This window comes from Drosophila persimilis, unplaced genomic scaffold, assembly GCF_003286085.1.
Source record: "Drosophila persimilis strain 14011-0111.01,24,50 unplaced genomic scaffold, DperRS2 tig00000124-arrow-pilon, whole genome shotgun sequence".
NCBI classification, from domain to species: domain Eukaryota; kingdom Metazoa; phylum Arthropoda; class Insecta; order Diptera; family Drosophilidae; genus Drosophila; species Drosophila persimilis.
In genome coordinates this window covers 9147499-9166790 of record NW_020825294.1, presented here as the reverse complement: position 1 = coordinate 9166790, position 19292 = coordinate 9147499, and the positions used below count along the sequence as shown (strand labels likewise).

Here is a 19292-nt window from a genome sequence, read left to right as displayed (position 1 = left end):
TATACCAAAATATACCGGCTCATTTTGAAAATATACCTTAAATATACTGGAATTCAAGTTCTATTATACATATTCCTCGTTTTTGATATTCCGTCGAATATTACTGGCTAGATAGATTTCTCAGCCCTGCCCACACAATTTTATCCAATTAATGAACCTATTTTCTATTCGACTGATTTATTTTAAATACTTGCTTTTATCGGATTTTGCCTTAAAAATGGTTTTAGTGTAAAAACGTAAGAGAGTAATCGTTCCTTTTGCTCAATTTTGATATTCCGTTGAATAATGCTGGCTTACTAAAACCCTTAGCCCTGCCTAGACAGTTTTATCCAGTTTTATGTTTGAGACAATTTCTACAGGATTAGCTAATTTAAGAAAATTTTTAAATAAAAAAGTTCAACAGTTCTAGTGGCCAACCTCGTCGGCCAACATCTACCAGCAGGTGGCACGCAAATAGCGTGCTCAGGGCCGATAAATAAATTCAAAAATGCACTAAGGCGGCAACAGAATATTTTGTACTTCAATTTATTGCCAACAGCTATATTTTGTAGTGAAAACCTAGTTGGTGGCCAGCTTCTACATATCCGTGAAGGGGCAGTGCTTGGCATAAGGCACATCTATGCAAATGCAGCCACGGGCGCTGGAAGCATGTGTTTTTGATACATTTGAAATTAAAGAACCTTATTTGGCACTTACTCGTCCGGGGCATCGTTGCCTATATGGTACTCCCGCAGAAGCGAGACAAACTCGAACGGATTCATTTTACCGCTGACTGGCAATCGCTTGGGCCCGCTGATATTCTGACACCCATTGGGGCAGGGCACGCCCACGAACTTCTTATGCTTGTACGTGGCCGAGGCCAGGTAACAAATGCTCAGGAAATGCGAACAGCGGTATCGTCCTGCCAAGGAAAGAAATTGGTACGAAATCGGCATAGAGCAGATTGGACTAACATATTGCGAGTTCTTACTAATGGGATTTCCCTTGCAGTACGGTTGGATACGCCCTCCGTTTACGCAGTAATTGAGGTGCCCCGTGTTGTCCTCCTGGCCGAGGAATCCGGCGTTTGTATGGAGAACTTGTATGACACTAGCATCGTCGAGAGATAGGCGGAAGGTGTTGCTCTTCTTTCGTTCGATTAGAGGACGGGCCGGATCCAGGCCTATTATGCGATATTGCTTCTTGGTCAAGTGGTTGCTGATCATGCCACAGATGTGGGCCCCCAAGGAATGGCCCACGCAGGTGATTTTTTCTCTGACGGCGCCATAATGGGTGAGAAATGCATAGATCTGTGCTGTGCACTGCGCCGTGAGTCTGGTGTTTATGAGGGAATGCAGATAACAGGGATATCGCGTCAAGGGCCGCCAGTCCACGGTAATCACGTTGAAGTCGCGCGATAAATATGCTGTATAATGACAATGAGAAAAATCAACGTTCCATCTGGTAGCCCATGGCCACGGTCACGCCACTAACCATCCCTCAGGAACTGCAGATGCACGTCAATGGCTGTGCCGTTGAAGCCGTGGATTATGAAGACCGTTTCCCGATGCTTTCCGAAGCCGCCCTGGTACAGACTCGTCGGGGATTTTACATTCAAAGCCACTCCGCGACGTGGCCCATTGCTGGAAGACAGACGGAAGCGATTTTGTTAAATTGTAATGCACCTAATTGAAGTTGAGCTTAATCACATACTATGGAACTACGTCCACTTATGTAACTCTGCAGATGTTCACACTTCAGTGACTATGGAATTGTAGCAGAAAAAGCTACTGCTTATTTCATCTAGTTTGGATGATCTTCTCAGACACTTTTATAAGCGCAACCCCCGATCGGTGAAAAATTAATGTGCTTTCAATTACGAGAAATGGGAAGGAAATCCCACCCTTAAGTGCAAATGAGTTTATCTTTATAAACATACAATGTATTCCCGACAAAAAAAGAGTACTTTGTGAAAACTTCGTTGTGAGAGAGAACCAGATTAATGATAAGGTAAGTACAGAAGACATAAAATTTAAATATATGTATGTATGTACATATAATTGTTTGATGATATTGTGGATCAGTATAGAAGGGCGATGTTTTTGGTGTTAACATTGGGCACAATTGAGTGCAAAATCGATGTCCCTTTTGGATGCGGCAAGCACGGCCTCAGGCCGGATCTGTTCACTGTAGTCCATTCCTTTGTTTTCTCTAGAAATCCTCCATGCCATTAAAGAAAGCTTCGATCTTCTATTTCCAAGAATGAATGGCTTAGTCCCGTAACTCTTAAATGTTACTCAACCGTCAATCTTCGACTTGTTAAACGGTCCTCACGTGTAATCGTCTCGAGCATCTCATGTTACCGCAACAATGCCGCCACTGCACTCCGGATATGGTGATACCAAGAGCGCATCTTTGGACTGGAGCTGGTGATCGGGAGTTGTCTGGCAGGGGCAGAGTTGGGCCAGACGAGTTGAACGACTTCGACCGTTGTTTGTTAAACATTTTATTTGTCAATTATTAACTCCAATTGATGCCAATTGATGTCGACCAAGTTTAGCGGTCAGTGGGGCTGATTCAGGCCTTGTGCAGCTCGGAGCATCTCTCCTTAGTGGGTCAGCGTCCGGTTTGCGAAACAAGTTGCTCGCCCATTAATTGCACTCTTATTTTTTGGTATTCGCCAGCCATATCCTTCTTGTCGCACAACTCTGTATTTTGTATTTTGGGCGATGACACACTAACCGAGTGAGGAAATCGAGTTGCCTAACACCTGACTTAACTTTCTCCCGCACTGTGGGACATCTTCCATAAGAACTCTATAGGAACTCTCCCCGATCGCTCACATACTAAATCATCGATGGCGTGGCCCCACAATCCACTCTCCACTCTCCACTTACGGCGCAAACAGTCGATGCTCGATATGGGGACTGGGGCAGAAGTTCTTGTCGCGCAGGAAGCAGCGCAAGACGTTTAGGTCCAGGGCACCGCTGCTGAGGAGGTTCTTCCAGTCCATTTGGTTTATCAGCAATGCTTGGACATCTGAAAATGTTCGGGCAGGTTTATGTACTGATGGTCTATACCCATTGATATGTTTTTGGTTTAATTTCCGCACTTCTATATGCGTAGGTAGTACCTTTGGCAATGAGTGTGAAAAGGCAAAACACGAAAAGATATTTCATTTTTAGCTGGGGCGGACTCTCTGATTAATTTGAATAAATTTCCTTTCTGATGGCAGTGTGGAATTTTTTAAATAAAACTGCATTCAGATGTGTTGTCCGGGATATAAATATTTCACTTTAGATATTTGCAATTTGGCTTTCACTTTGTTCATACAAGTTTGTTGCATAGACCGATGAGATATATGTAAATATATATAGTTATAGTATTGCTTTGTTTTGTATATGTATATGCTATACGTTTTTTAAATTTTAAATTATTTTTTATATTTACTGCGATATTAACGTGTTTAATAACTCGCTTTAATTTTGAAGTTTCTTTCTTTCACATATTTTTTTTTTGATTTATAAACCAATTCCACTCTACATTTTCCGCATAAAGTGTCCACTAATCGGTAATTTGCACTCTGATCACATATTTTTTCGTCGATTCGTTCGACTTCACCACAATCCTTTACATCGAACTCTTCAATTTTGGTTGTTTCGCGGCCACATCCGGACAACGTCTTGCACATTCGCGCGACGCGCTGCGAATGCGCAGCGTGAAAAACGCGACCGGGGAAATTGCAGTCCAAGGCAACGGCAGCGCAACGGGAGCTCAACGGCAAAAACTGGCCATAGAATGGGCTCTGCGCTGCCGGTTGTTGCCTTGACTTTGCCTCGACCGCCTCCAACTTGGCTGGAAACGTGAACGACTTTGGTCTTGCTGTGGCCGGGTGTCTGCCTGGCGACGTCTGAGAAATGAGTATCCATGGCGCACGCAACGCTGCATCGCGCTGCACTGACTTTGATTATGAGTTTTCATCTGGAAATTGATGTTTTGATTTCATTTTCCAACTCAATGCCGTCGCCTCCTTCATGGTGTCTGCGGATCGTAATTCGCCCTTGTTTCATTTACATAACCAGTCGCATGGCATGCGAATTCTCGCGATTCGATTTGACATTATTTCCATACTCGTAGTTGGGGTTTCTTTTCAAATGTCGGCTCATTTTTCTGTCAGTTGCAAAATGTTATCAATCCCAAATCTTTTTGCATACTTGCTTGCGACCTTAATGAATTGCTTTTGTCTTCTGCAGCCAAATGATGGGCTAAACCAAAGCACACATGCCTTACATAGGCACAGAAAAGTGAAAGATTGGAAAGTGTTTACGTTTAGAGCGGTCAATGTTGGCCAACAAGCGATTGTTTCAATACGATTCCGAAAGTAGTAAATGCTTCTTATCCGATCGAAAATCCACTGATATGTACGCGAAAAAATGCTTGTAGCATATTAAGATAATTTTTGCATTTTAAAATATTTAAATTTTATACACACAGCGTATAATACATTTCTCTAGAATAATCTTCTCTAAGTCTGTCTGTGTATCCAAGCTACAAAGCTCGTAGAATTCTAAAATTCTTCGCAGATAATTAATTCCATTCGGATTTATCGAATATTTGAATAAAAAGGATTACCATCTTTCCTTTTTTTTGAGATCTCTTGGCGAATTAAACATAATTCTTCGCTCTCTGCGATCATCTGGAGGAATAACTCTTATAATGAGCAAATTTTGCAATACCCTTCGTTTCATACCGAACTGAATATTTAAAAGGTTCTACAATAAAGATTCTCAAAATAAATTCTGGGTTTCCGGTACCATTTTGTTTCTCAAAATTACACAATTTCAGTAGTAGATCATAGAATGTAAGTGCCCATCCATGTAGGTTATATTTGGAAGCACACTTTCAAGACTTTTGCAACACACCTGGTGAAAAGTTGGAATCCTATGTACCGCCTGGGACACGTTTCCCACAGCCATAAATGACAGTTGAATGGATTCAAATCGAAGTTTCCATTACGCAAGAAGAACTGCAACGCCTCTATATGGTAGTTGGCTAAAAAAAGAAACCGCGGAGAAACACGCGTTGAGTATACGATAAGTATTTATGCACACAAATCACACAGTCCTTATCGGCGTCGCGATCATCCTCATCCTCACTTACATGCCTCTGAGAGTGGATTCAGGGAAAGTAAAGACACCAGCACCGCGATGAGCCCGGCCATTACTTTAGTCTCACGAAGTTCGCATTTAAATCACGTAGGAATGAGCGACACATCGGGTTAAATGGGAGGCTCGCTTCTAATTGAGTGCGCCACTCGGTTGTGGTTGTGGGGTACTGTGCCAGTAGTTATCAGGCCGTAGACTAAGAGCTTTTTAAAAGCTGCGTCCGCGCAAGAAGCGAATGAAAAAATGAAAAACTACCGAAAATGGCACTCACGAACGACCCGGCACCGGGTCTGCGGCTGGGTGACATTGCTTTGAGGGGAGTCGGTTGTTGTTTGTTTTCATACGAGTATTTCGGTTTCATGTGCAGAGGAGTTGCGTGTAGCCGAAACCCCGATTTCCATATCATTGCACAGGCTTCGCTACACTCAGAGAAGCGCCAGATAATCCACCTCAAATCGAACGGATGGGAATGGGGATTCCCTTATCCATAAGTAATTCAACAATCTTTGGGCTTGTATCAAGAGTTCCCTTTTAAGATAGGACTTGTATTCTTTAATCGCGTTAGTAGATCATAATTTGAGTCAAAGGTTTCCATTTCAAATCCATTCAGCTTCCACCAAGTACGTTTGATTTTCAAAGAAAACTCTACCTTTCTACAGTGAATTTCTCTTGGTGTTTTATTATCGACGACAGATTTGAATGGGTTTCACAATACTCTATATCGTTATGCGCAATTATTGATTGCAACACTTGGCCACCTGCAGGCTCCAGCAGCATCCATCCACAGCCGAAAAGAATACGAAGACCTGCAGGCGGAGCTTTTAAACAAGACACCGACAACGGATAAATAAATTTAAAAATTAATGCTTTGCTGAAAAGTGTGCCATTGATCTTGATTAATATGTGTAAATAATTATATATTTGAGGGAATTTTTTAAAATATATATATATTTTATTCATACTATTTTATTTTATTCTTTATTTTGGGGCCATGGTCTTACCTTGCCGGCTCTTATTTCCGACTTTTCCCAGAGGTGTTTATCTGAGGTGAAACAGATGGCATCTTCAGCCGATTCTCCCTCACGTTTTGCAATAGTTTGAGAGACAACCCAGCCCCCGAGTTCACGAACTGGCAAAGAAAAATAAAAGGTACTCGTAAAAAGCATTGTCAGCCAATGCAGATGCAGTAGCAATTAATTCTGGCCACGGCCAAGGCAGAGAAAAGCCAAGAGACAAGTTACAATTAGGGAGTGCCCAGTCCGAAAAAAAGGGAATGACATAAAATGCTTTTCCGCGACTGCCGACAGACGGAGTTTTCCAAGCACTTGTAAACGAAAGCAAACAATGTTGGGCCTGGCTAATGCAGCTGATTGAAAGTAATGAGCTCGTTGGCCTATAACACCACAAAACGGGGCTAAAGTCAAATAGAGGCAGCAAAACATTTAGAGTTTTGATATACTCGAAGCATTGTAATGGAAGGGAAAATGAAAATGCAATGCAAATGAAAATGAAAACGAAAACTGTGAAGTGCAGTGAGAAGACAACCCAGAGGACCGCAATTGTTTTAGTTTTTTTTTTCATGTTTGGCATTCTATACTCTTTGTTGAAGATGGGTATATGGTAAAATGTGCAAAGAATGAACTACCGTAACCTCTATTAAAATTAGAGGTAGCACTGGAGCACTGACTTCAAGGGTCTCTAACCATAGAGAGCGTATCAAAGATTCGTCATTAGCCACTATTGCCCCTTCTTTTTCTTGGGGTTTTCTTTTGTCTGTCATGGTTGCAGACTTTAGCCAATCTGCTGTATCGTTTCCACCTTACCTGCGGTTATTGTTTTGGATGGTTCATTCATCTGGCCATGGTTAATGCAGAATAGGTGGGGATTGCATAACAGTTTCCTGACTTGCAGTGATACTGAACTAGTTTTTACATCGCTGTTGTCCACCTGCCATTGTTTTCAGTGCAAGTTTTAGTCCCAGGTAGTTATTGGGATGACTTGCATTGCCACCTTCAAAAATTCACTAATTAATTAAAGAAATTGCTCAAATTGATTTGAAAATTTGCTGCAATTTTCAATATCATTTGCAACGGAAATTAACCAGCCTAGAAAACCGAAAACATGTCTGTAGCTTTGCTTTGCCAATTACTCAATTTAAAAATATAAATTAATAATCCATAACCAACGCTAGTTAAATTTTCTCATGTGAATTTTAATTTTCTTTAGAGCACAAATTTCGTGAGAAATTTGGTGTGATATGAGGCGTAACGTCGGCTGAAATATCGTCGAATATAGTGCGAATAGTTTTCGAATTACGATACTCAAAGAGTAGAGGGACATAGTATTAATTTTGTGGGGAACTCACTTTCGGCAGCTAGCTCCTTTCTCCCTTTTCGGCGAGTGAGTGCGTGGAGTGTGCAGCGCGATATGTAAAATAAAAATATATGTTTTTAGCCTTTAACACTTATAAATTTTAAGTTATAATACTTACTACTGCAGTTATTGTGTGTGTGCCGGATTCATTTTAATTCATTTGTGGATAAATGCTGCGAATTTGGAAATTTCATATATGTTGCGAAGACAATGTTACGAAGAATGTTGCTGATGAATGTTGCGAACTTGGGAATTGCAGGTTCCATTTATTGCCGCCGCGCCACAAGTAGTTCGTGGCGCTGGCGTAATAATTGTGAATTTAATTTTCTAAAATATTCAAGAGAATAAGTATTTAATTTGGTTTCCTTGGGTTCCGCATTTCCTTCTTTTGCGTTTTCTTAAACTCCTCCCACCACTCCTCAGCATTGCCATTTCCTAGTCCACTCATCCATTTCAATGCATAGTTAAATCCAATTACAATTTAATTTTATTGACCAACAATCGTAAGAGCCTACCCACAAAAAATACAATCAAGAAGAGAATTCCACGGAATCGTTTTCGTTACTTAGGCAAGTCCCAATCAATTTTCAATTTTCCGCCTACACTCGACGGATTCATTGAGGAAATAATCAGGAAGAGCTTAGGCTACTTACAGCTTTTCTTCGTAGTTTAGAACTGGCGCAAACTTGCGATGCTTTTCCACGGGTCTAATCAAAATGAGCCATAAATTCCAGCTCGAGGGACAGAGAGAGAATGAGGGAGTGGAAAACTGCTTGCGCTTTTGTTTTTCCTTTGGCTTTTCCTTTGGCCCAACTTTACTAATTAATTGTGCACTTGAGAATTTTAAGCAAACTCTAAAACTTGCCAGGATACGACAGGAAAAAAGCCAGTGGGCAGGGAACAGGAGGAAGAGATTGCGAATGTGAGGTGTTTGGCACTGGCAAAGTTGACGAGTAAATAAACTAACAATTTTTCCTACTTAATTAACAAAATTGTTTTAATGCTCTTCCACACCCTTTGCCACGCTCCACAGGAATGCCAAGTGAGGCGTTTAGCGATGACGGCGGCGACGGTGGCTGTCAACATTGACAGAATAACAGACTGGCTAAATGACTGAGCAAACAAGACTGAAGTATGAGCGGGCCAGAGGCAGTTCCAACTCAATAATTAAACTTGCAGCAGGCATGTAATGGAGCCCGAAGAGAGCTGGGATGAAGAGGATGTGGAAAGGATGCTGAAAAAATGCAGAAAGACATGGTTATATTTGCTATTCATCATCAAATACTCGCATTTATGGGATTTATGTTATTTACGTGGGGAAATGGGGCTCGGACGACCTGGTTCGTGGCTTATTTCGATTGTTATACTTTGTATGCCGCCAAAGACCCAATTCCGTTTTATGGGGAATGAAGTTGGCATTATCATATAAAGGAGTTTTTGCCCCGGGCAATATCGAATGCATTGGATGGACAATTTCTCTGCTTACATTGGCCACTTGGCAGAACAATAAATCGCGACTTTCGGTGCAGGGCAGCGGCACCGACAGCTTGCACAGCGCAGCAGCTTATGAATTGCATTACAAAGTCGCATAAATTGTCGTATTCGCACTGCGCCAAAGAATGCGCAACAAATCGCCTGGCGCCCAAATGCATCTATCATCAGCAAAAAGTCGCATTCATTGCGAAAATTCAATCTGATGTCGGGAAGCGCGAGAATTATGAGCTCAGGCTCGGATCGCACTAGGAGCTCCGAGTGGGGGTGTAGCTCCACTTCGCCGGAGAGCCGGAGGAGATGGCGTGAAGCTTTCCGGCTGAATTATGCGGACGTTTTGACAAGCTCTTTTTCCGCTCAGCTTTCCATTGACTTTTAATGGCTCCGCCTCGCATTATTGAGATTTACAGCTTGTGGATTTATTGGCCATCCAGATATGGTTTATGCAAAGGCACCGCAAAGGCAGCAACAGAGGACAGAGGACAGAGGGAGGACAGTGAAGGTAAAAAGCGACTTTCCATATCGAAATATATGGTTTGGTGAAAAGGCCGGAAAGTTTGATGGATATTTTATAATGCAAGAGTAGATAGGTATTTCCCAGATACACTCTAGATAGTATTCATTGCAAAACACACATTTATCGTGTATAAAGAAACATTTACCCACTGGCACGGCCCTTACATAGAACTGGATCTGTAATAATCTGAAGATTTAGCTGTGTTCCTGCAATTTATCAAGCATAATCCGCTTTTCAACGACTCTTTAAAAGTTTTCATCCCAATTGGACCGTGGACCAACCCTCACGTTCCCATTTCCACCTAAATCAGCTCAAATTTACTGCCTCCAGTCTATCAGCGACGGATTTATACATGTTAATTAACACTCTTGTTGTTGCCGTACCCGTACCCCCAAAAAAATACATTAGATCCCAAAGCCATTCATAATACGCACGAGCATTTGGAAGAGCATATGGGCGGGTCCCTCGTTCCGGCCCACCTATGTCAACAAAAGGCGGACAAAAAGGACAATTAAACCCTTTGGAAAAAGCCAAGCAGCAGACAAAAGGAGGCAAATACAAGCAAACACGGAGCAATAAAAAGCCGACGGAGATGGGATGGCCACGGCAGGAGCTTTGAAGGTCAAGCAAGAGAGGTTGAGGATGAGGTTGAGCAAACAACGATTTATTGGATACTCCCGCTGGATTTTCACAGCATTTTATCGTCTTCAGACGGACTGATGCAATAAACAATTGCCACACAGAAGGCAGTGGCAGAAGCAGAGGCTCCTGGAAAACATATTTAGAATTTTCTTAAGTAAATTATTGCAAAAATCGACAGTCAGTCAGAGAGGCAGACAGGCGCACACAGGCAGACCAGGAAGGCAGCGGAAGCTCAAATGGGCGCAAAAATGTCATTAAACGGCAGCCACGACAAGGAGCCCGGGACCGCCTGCAATGCTCGCCGGAGTGCGGGAAAGTTGTTGTTTCCGTTTCCGCCGGAGCATAGGTCCTTTTGAAATGCCAGCGACAACGACATCGTCCCCTGCCCCTGATCCAGCCGTCCACAGCTTCTGTGTGCCTTCTGTCTTTGGGGCTTGAAGCTCATTTGCGAGGTTGCCACTGCAAATATTTGCTTAGCCCTTTTGCACTCGGTCCAAACGATTACCGGAGTGGGCTGGCGGAAGCCTGCTGTTTGTCTGTTTTCGTTAGATATTTGGTCTTCTTGATATGGCGATACTTAACCCTTTAATGACTGACAGGCAGCTGGCATTTCTTATGTTATTGCCGAGCACTTTCCAGTATAAGCTTCTGCGATACGAAATGTAGAGATATGAAATGTCTGCTATTGCCCTAATATCGTGCTTCATTCCTTTTTATTGCTGCCACCCTTGAAAACAATGTTTTTTTGCGAGTTTTTATTCTGTTGGTTGTTTTATAATAGCAAAGTCTTCTAGTAGGGGTCTCACTAGGATGGTATTAATATATGCGTATGGATCGTACCATTCTTAGACCATTACTATCAACTACTACACAAATCTTTTAGGTCTCTCGAACTGCCAAACACGTAATGACAAAAGTCTTCTGTCAACTCTATGTGCTCTATACTCTGTATAATATATAAACAAACGTCTAAAGTTTCGTATGGCTTTTGGAAGTTAGTCCTCATTCAAATTTATTATTTTCAGGTAACTTTTGCTGGCAACTCAGATTGTCAACTTATCATAGGAACGACTGACATAAATATATGAAAATGAAATTATTCGTTGCTGTCCTGATGCTCGTGCAGCTCCTATGGGCAACTCTCGAGGTGGAGGACAAGCCCGGTGGCCTCTCGAATGTGACCCAGATCACCGAGGCGAACATCAACAGCACAATGTTCTCGAACGAAGTGGTGTTCCTCAACTTCTACGCGGATTGGTGCCACTTCAGCAGGCGCTTGGTGCCCATATTCGAGCACGCTGCCACACAGCTGAAGCTGGAGTTTCCAGAGCCTGGCAAAGTGCAGCTGGGACGGGTGGATTGTGTTAAGGAGCCGGCGCTGGCTGATCTCTATGATATACAGAAGTTCCCGACATTGCGTCTGTTCTACAGGGGCCAGCCGGTACGCCGGGAGTATCGGGGATTGAGGACCACCGAGGCCCTTGTGAAATTTGTAAAGTCTCAGCTTCGCTCAAAGATTTTCGAGTTCAAAGATCCGGATGATCTAGTCAGGATAGATCCTAAAAGACGGGCCGTCATCGCCTACATTTCGGACACTGACAGTCTGGACTATGGGATCTACCAAATGATGGCGGATCGCTTTAAAAACGACTGTGACTTCTATTTGCGCGTCGGGGACTATCTGGAGCACGAAAAATTCCCCAGAAAACTTCCCGCTCTGGTGTTCCGTCCGGACATCGCCCGAACTCACGGACAGGATGAACTCTATGGAGGCAGTCTCTCAGACCCCTGGCAAGTAGAGCCCTGGATATTGGACAAGTGCGTGCCTCTAGTGCGGGAGGTGAACTTTGCGAACGTGGAGGAGTTGATCGAGGAGAGGCTGCCGCTTCTGCTGCTCTTCCATTTGCCCGAGGACGTGCCGTCCATTAAGGACTTCAAGTCAATTGTGGAAATGCAGCTTGCCGATCAACGGAGACAGTTCAACTTTGTCACTGTCGATGGCTGGAAGTTCGAGCACTCCGTGAAGCACATGGGCCTGTCTGCCAAGGACCTGCCCATTATAGCCATCGACTCCCTCAAATTTATGTATCCATTCCCCAAATTTTCGGACATGTACATACCGGGCAAACTCAAGCAGTTCATGCAGGATTACAGCAGTAACCAAACCGCTGTGAACGTTAAGGTAATTGAACAGAAGACCAAAGATGCCAAGGATGCTCCTTCATTGCCTGTGTCCACCTTCAAGGAGCTGGGTCCCTCCAAGCATCGTTACTCGTTGCTCCACGACGAGCTCTAAGCTGTGAGCAATAGCCTCTCTTCTGCATTTGATGTTTCAATAAAGTTCTCCTAGATCCCTGAAACTTCATTTACCTCTGCGATGCATGCAATTTCGAACCTTGTCAATCGTTAGTTGAATCGTTCTTTAGCTCCCACTCTTTATTCTCGTGTGAATCTCTCGGAATACTCCTGTTGGGCATTACCGTGCAGTGCACACCCTTTTCAGATGGACAAGTCGACCGCATCACTTGCAGCACAGTGTAGTTCAGCCGGAAGCCGCAGAGTGGAACTTGGAGCAGCACGGAAAAATAGTTTACTTTGGCAACACGGCAAAGAACAAATTGCCTGCAACTAAACATAATGGTTAAACAGACACCTGCTCAAGGCGCCACTCCACTCGGTAAAATCACTTGAGCGGCTCCCAGGCGGGGCTCCCATTCTTTCTCTGTCGGAGAAGAGCCAACCCCAGCCCCGCCCTGCCCAGCCCAGCCCAGCCCAGCCCAGTCGATGCTCCGAGCAGCCCGAGCTCCCAACCCCTCTCGACATAATTTGCTGTGGTTTTGCATTTACTTTGCATCTCAAGCACGCTTGAGGCCACGGCTGATGCTCCTACTGCGTCTACTCGTGCACCCGGGAACTCCGGCAGCTCCAGATCCAGAGAGATCCAGTCGGCATTAGCCGGCTTGCTCCTTGACTGCGACGGAGGAGGCTCCTACCACTGCTGGTTCTGTGCCTTGTGCAGCTCCTTGCACTTCCGTTTCCGTTCCGTTCCGGCTGCCCCTTGCCACCTACCGCTCCGGGTCGAGCGTTTCAGTTTGTTGGCTTTCTTCGTGCTCGCTGCATTTTCATCCTGTTTGCAATCACTTCAGCTCCGTGGTTGCCCTTGTGGCGGAGCCTGGGCCTCAACTGGAGCAGGATGTGTCTTCTCGTGCTGTTGTTGGGGCTTGTTCTGCGTTGTCTTTCCTGTTTTGGGTTTTTAAGTTGTTTGCCATTTGCACAAACATATGCGCATATCTAATTTGCAATTGTTTTTCCTTCGCTACGGATTTGAATGTCTTAAATTACACTGCACGAAAATTGTGCGATTAAATAGTTTTCTGGTATTTCAGTGTGCATTATTTTAGTCGTACATTTGTCTGCAGTGTACTGCAGTGTCTCAGAGCAAAGGACTCTTCCTATTGCCGTTTCCAGAAGAGGAGAAGTTCACAATCCACAGTGGCTTCCTCTAACAGTCTCTTCTGTGAAGCTTTAGCCCCTTCTTTAATGCAGATAGTGTGCCGGCGATCGGGTGGGAGATGGATTCTTTGCAGACTGATAGGAGGATAGAACGTTGGTCTTCCGGTTGCCAGTTGGTCATGTATCTGGGCTGAGCAGTTTCCCCCTTAAGAAGTAAATTCACTGAGAACAACGATGATGTCTCCAAGTGTGTCCCCTTCCCCAGCCAAGAGCAACATGTTGATTAGTGATTTCATAAAATTAGTACAATTTTGTGCAGTGTTCGCTCGTACATGTACTTGCAGGCTCCGCACTATGGTCCGAACGACCACTTTTGTTGGCCAAAATTAATAACTCCCGAACGGAACAAGATTTTTTCATTTAGTTTTTTGTATTGGATATATATAATCAATAAGAAATGGATTTAAGAAAAAAAATGGGTGTGGCAACGCCCCTTTTTTTAATAATGCATATTTAAATTTTTAGTTATAGTGAAAAAAAGTATTAAGCATATTTTATTTAAGAAAACGGCGTTGCACGACTAAAAAAAATTTTGATTTAAATAAAAATAAAATCGTTTAAAGGTTTCCGTAAATTATTGCCGAAATCCTTGTCTAGAAGCAAGGTTAACGCCTCGTTAAGTGAGATATGTGCCGGCTTTCCGACTGGGTCCTGTACAGCCTTACGAACTTAGTTAGCATATTTGGACATAAAGATAAATGTATTGAAAAAAAGGCTTGTGGCCAATCCACATATTTTCGTTCAAACATCTTTGAATTTTACCGGCATTTGTTCCGGTATGTTGCCAAACGGTAACAAATTTTCTTGCTGGTATCTTCAAAAGCTTTATTAATTTCATATGATATGTCGCCTTAAGATCCGTTTTCAAATAATTGATAATTTTACCCTTCTCTGAATTCCATTCGGCAAACAAATCTGCATTTTCGAATTTGAGGTTATGCTCTATTAATGCAAATTCCAAGAATTGTGGTCAAAAGTGGCATATCTAACTATATACATTTTAAAAAGAATTTATTAATCTACGACACAGAAAAGGTTTCAGGGTGGGACTAGGTAGGACTCACTTTGTACACCTTTTCAAAAATTAGTTTTCATTACAAGTTGGCACATGTTGAAGGCCTCACTTTAACCTTCAATTACGAAGACATCAGAACTACTAGAGACAGTTAAAAACTCAAAACACGTAGTAAGAACCCGACAGATCAAGATTCATCAAAAAAATGTAATCACGTCTTGGCGTTTTTCAATTTTTGAGATATCTAAAGTGGTTATTAATTTGCCACTTTTTCCCTTCACGTGCTTTACTATAAAAACAGTTGGGTTGGACAGCTGATTTTGCGAATGTGGCGCCATCTATGGAAATTTCTGGTACGCAGATTTAATGGTCGATCTTTTTCTAATGCAGAGCGATCAAAACCAGGTTTCAGTTTTGACTTTGAAAAATTAGGTTTTGGCCAACAAAAGTGGTCGTTCGGACCATAGTGCTCCGTCTCAGACTTGGGACTCGTCTCCCTTGGCTTTGGTAGCTCGAACACACGCGCATCAACCATTTGAACAACAAGTTCGAGCTCATTTACACGAAAAGAAGTAGAACAAGACCGAGGCAGGGGTAGTGGCAGAAGCGGAGGCAGAGGCAGAGGCAGAGGAGTGTCGGGAATACATCCTCCGGAGAGAAACAAGAGCGGGACGGGACAAGGGAGGGCTGACTTTTGTGAAACTATTTTTACTTGGTTTTTAATTTAATTAGCACTCAATTTGCACGGGTCCTGATGTGTGTGCTCACTTTACTCCATTAGCAGCCGTTTCCGAGGAGGTTGGGGTAAATATGATTTCCAACTTTTCGCTTTTCTTTTGAGTCGGCAGGAAAAGTTGTGCGCTGCCTCCTCCTTTTAATTAAACGCATTAAAATGATTTGCATTCGCCCGTGCAGAAGGTGGCAGCCTTTGGAGCCTTTGGAGCCCTTGTGTCCCAGCTCCTGGCAAACGCTGGCTCTTATTTAATTAAGCTCAATTTATTAATTGTTGGCCTCCGCCCAAAATGACTTTGCCATCCTTTGGGGCCTGCTGGCCAGAAGGTGGAGCCTGCATTTGGCACTTGGATTAGAATCGGACTGCATGATTGATTGTCGGAGCTTCGAGGCACGCTAGTCCGTGGGGAGGCGCCCTGCCGGCCCTGGACACGTGTGACGTGGGGCCTGTTGACACAGGTGTTGGTGGCCTTTCATTCTGATTGTAATTGTAATTTTTCCAAATGAGTTCTCTACTCCCAGGAAGCTTTGTCAGGAGCAGAGGGAGATTTGTATCTGTTAGCCTGACTTTGATCTGTGCCCTCGTTGTGCTCGCATGACAATTGTTTGCCTTCCGCTGAAGCTCTTCCATTCCTTCCCTGCTTAAGCAAACTTTTCTGCATTCTCTATTCAACGAGAGTTTTCTGAAAAGTCGACTTTGAAGTTGGCTGGGAAAAACATTTCCTTTTAATGAGCTTGTTTCCCCAGCAACTCCTTCGCGGCGCAGGGAATATTCCCCTTCACGCTGGGACTTTTCCCAACTTGTGAGTCTTTCGATAAATGCATAAATACATTTCTAAAAAGTAAGTAAGCTATGATATCTTCTCTCGCCTGGGTCGGGGCCTACTCCAGCATATGACCGAAATGTCCACATATCTGTGGTATCTTTTATCTTTTATCTGTGCTTGACAAACATCGTGTATGAGGCTAATTTAGTATGGTGTTTCGTTTGATATAAAGATTGTCTTAATCTTGAACAGTATCTTGTAGGGAGATCCAAAGATCAGAGACATTTTGTTTCTTATCGGCTATATGGCTATAAATTGATGAGACTCTTCGTGTAAAAGATTCTATTCACAGTTCAATCTCCACGAACTGGTTCTTCCTCAGGCACAAATAACTTTCCGACTCAATCTTCTTCGCCTGACACACAAAAGGGAACTGGTGGAAGTCGCATTGGGTATTGTGGTATCCGAATCCATTGTTGTTCGCATAGGCCACACACTCGTGGGCGGTGGCATTGTTCGGCTGATTTGGAGCCCATTGGGCATAGGCCAAAGGCCCGCCATCGTGGCTCAGGACAAAGTGCCCGTTGGTTCCCAGCGATGTGATGCCCGTCCATATGGAGTCCGTCCAGCCGTTGGAGAAGGGCAAGCCCAGGACCTTCAAGCTGGCTGTCACCACCTTCATGTCCTTTTCATCATCGAAGACGACCAGAGTGGAGTTCAGCGTGAAGCACCGGCGATGGGCATTGAACCAGTTCTCCTGAAAGATCGTATCGTATTAGCTCCATGCCCGTATGGTAGGCTTCAGTAGGAGTTTACCTTCTCTAGGGATACGTAGTAGCATTTCTCCTCTATAAGTGTGAATCCATGTGGACAGCCGATCTTGACCTGCGACAATGCGGCAGTGAAGAGTCCGAAGAGCCAAAGGAAGGTCTTCAAAAGATGAGCCATGGTAAGCAAGTGGTTACGTTCCCAGGTCTTCGCTGCTTTTTATATACACTCAGACCGTATCTAATCTGCAATGATGGCCAATTCCGTAATGCCATAATTCTGAACCCCACTAATCTCCATGAGTAATGCTTGGCGACCTTATCGGGGGGAACTTCTTGACCGAAAAATTATGTTACTCTACCCGTAGCAAGGCCCGTTCATTGACTTCCATAAACCAACAAGAGTTGGCATAATTTCCGCCACAGACCGCACTTGAGTTTTCCCAACCCTTTGGAGCGCTCTCGACTGGCCCCGGAAGTACATTTATTTCGCAGTCGAATCAATAAAAAGCCAATTAAAATACAGTAAAAACCCGCAGCAGCAACAAACAGACGAGCCACATCAAAGTTTAAGTAGAATAATGAACGGAAGGGACCTGTGTGGCTCCTTACGAGTATGGTGATCCGTGGGCCGAGCCGTCCTGAATGAAAGCCATGGCACTCTTAATTGGTTGTAATGCAGCCAGAAACAATATTACCAACCCAGTCACTTCAGTCAACTTCACGAAGTCTGCGAGTACAAAAGTGGGGTAAATGAAACCATCCTGGGCACGCGCCTAAAAGTAGGCAATGCGTACGAGAAATACTCGGGCATTGATTTTCAGTCTGGGAGCTGTTGTTTCCAGATACGAATAAATGAGATTTGAGAGTGCTCTACAAGCTTTTCCTCGAATCAAAGTTTGCGCTTCAGCAAAGTTGAAGCCCGGGGTGCCTGGTGCCATAACTGGAGTCCATAACTCGACTGCATGTCGATGTCATTCCTTGTGCTCTATTGCTCTTCGCGGCTTTTGCCTGGTGCTCCTTCACCCTGTCACTGGGCAACAAAAAAGCTCCCAACAGGGCCTGCGTTTGAATGATAACAACAAGCCCCGTGGGTAGCAGGATCCAAAAGAGAATGGGAGCGTATATGGAGCTGAGGCAATTAATCTTTACAATGGCGTACATGCGAAATGGAGTTCATAAATTCCAAGTCACGCTACACACGAGAGTTGAGTGCCGGGACCTGGCTCTTGATACTCCGCTCCATTCGAGTGGTTCGGTGTGTAGTTCCGTTTCAAATGGGTTCCAGCGGGGACAAGTGCGGTCTACATGAGGACGGACAAACGAAGGCAATTAAAGCCGTCATTTAAATACATACTTTCGTCTTAGAATATTCCCTAATTTCTTTAAGGCTATTGAATGGTTTCATCTTCCTCCATTATGGATGAAGCACGAGGAAAAAGAGACTTGCAGAATAGCAGCCACCATAATGCCTTGATAAATTACCGTAGACAGAGTACACTGTGCGTATGAGTAATAATGCGTCGATAGATTTATGGTAGATGGCAGCGAGCACCTCCATCCGGGATGTTTGCGTTTACGTCTGTATAAGAAACGCATATAAATATACCATTTGTGCGCCATATATTACGGCACGGCGCTGGGGGCTCGGCATTATCCGGCAGTCCCTTCTGCTGGCGAAATTAGGTCATTTGTCTTGTTTTGTGCCGGCCCAGAACATGCTCGAAGTCGGGCTTAAAAATGTAAACGACTGGAGGACATTACGAGTTGGGGAAAGAACTTGAAAATACTTACAATGTTGTGTGGTTTTGGGGTATGAGTCTGAGCATGGGCCCATTCTGATGACCCTACTAATCCCCTTTTGCATAAATCAACAGGCGCTTTAAGGCCCCGAAAGGGTCGCCACCCATGTGAACTCTGGGCTGCTCGAATTTATTGGGGTCAGTTGGGGCCGCCCGTCCAGGCTCGGGGCCAACCAATTGGTGTTTATGTGTTTTATAAAAATTTCATCCGATGGCTGGGCTTTCAAATCAGAGATGATAATTGGCTCGGGGCACATCGGCAGCTGTGTCCTGCCCATCGGCCTGGGCATGCGGGGAATTTAAATCGATTGATTATCCCGCAGAATAGGTGATGATTGCCCTAAAAACAGCGAATAGAATTTCACAGCCAAGGATGTAGAAGCTTGCGAACATGTGACATATGTGTATCAATGGGCAGATATCTTGTGGGAGCAGGGTGGATCGGACCATATCTGAGCACAGTATTATATAGCGTCCAAGGTGCCGAAGGGTTACTAAAGGTGATTAAAGGCTAGCCGAATTGGTTGAA

The 19292-nt window shown here is 43.9% G+C and overlaps 2 protein-coding genes and 1 pseudogene across 2 annotated transcripts; 1 reads left to right on the top strand and 2 right to left on the bottom strand.

Moving 5' to 3' along the window:
* Window positions 1–526: 526 nt before the first annotated feature.
* LOC6596649 (lipase member H-A) lies at window positions 527–3158 on the bottom strand. The gene is made up of 6 exons (XM_002021621.2): window positions 3113–3158; window positions 2877–3018; window positions 1474–1622; window positions 971–1405; window positions 697–901; window positions 527–640 (listed from the first exon to the last, which is right to left on the bottom strand). Exons 1-6 carry the CDS (start codon window positions 3156–3158, stop codon window positions 577–579), a joined length of 1041 nt encoding a protein of 346 aa, XP_002021657.2. The 3' UTR covers window positions 527–576.
* An 8069-nt stretch (window positions 3159–11227) lies between these two features.
* On the top strand, window positions 11228–12518 carry LOC6596648 (annotated as a pseudogene).
* A 4022-nt stretch (window positions 12519–16540) lies between these two features.
* On the bottom strand, window positions 16541–17142 carry LOC6596647 (perlucin-like protein). The gene is made up of 2 exons (XM_002021619.1): window positions 17011–17142; window positions 16541–16951 (listed from the first exon to the last, which is right to left on the bottom strand). Exons 1-2 carry the CDS (start codon window positions 17140–17142, stop codon window positions 16541–16543), a joined length of 543 nt encoding a protein of 180 aa, XP_002021655.1.
* Window positions 17143–19292: the final 2150 nt, after the last annotated feature.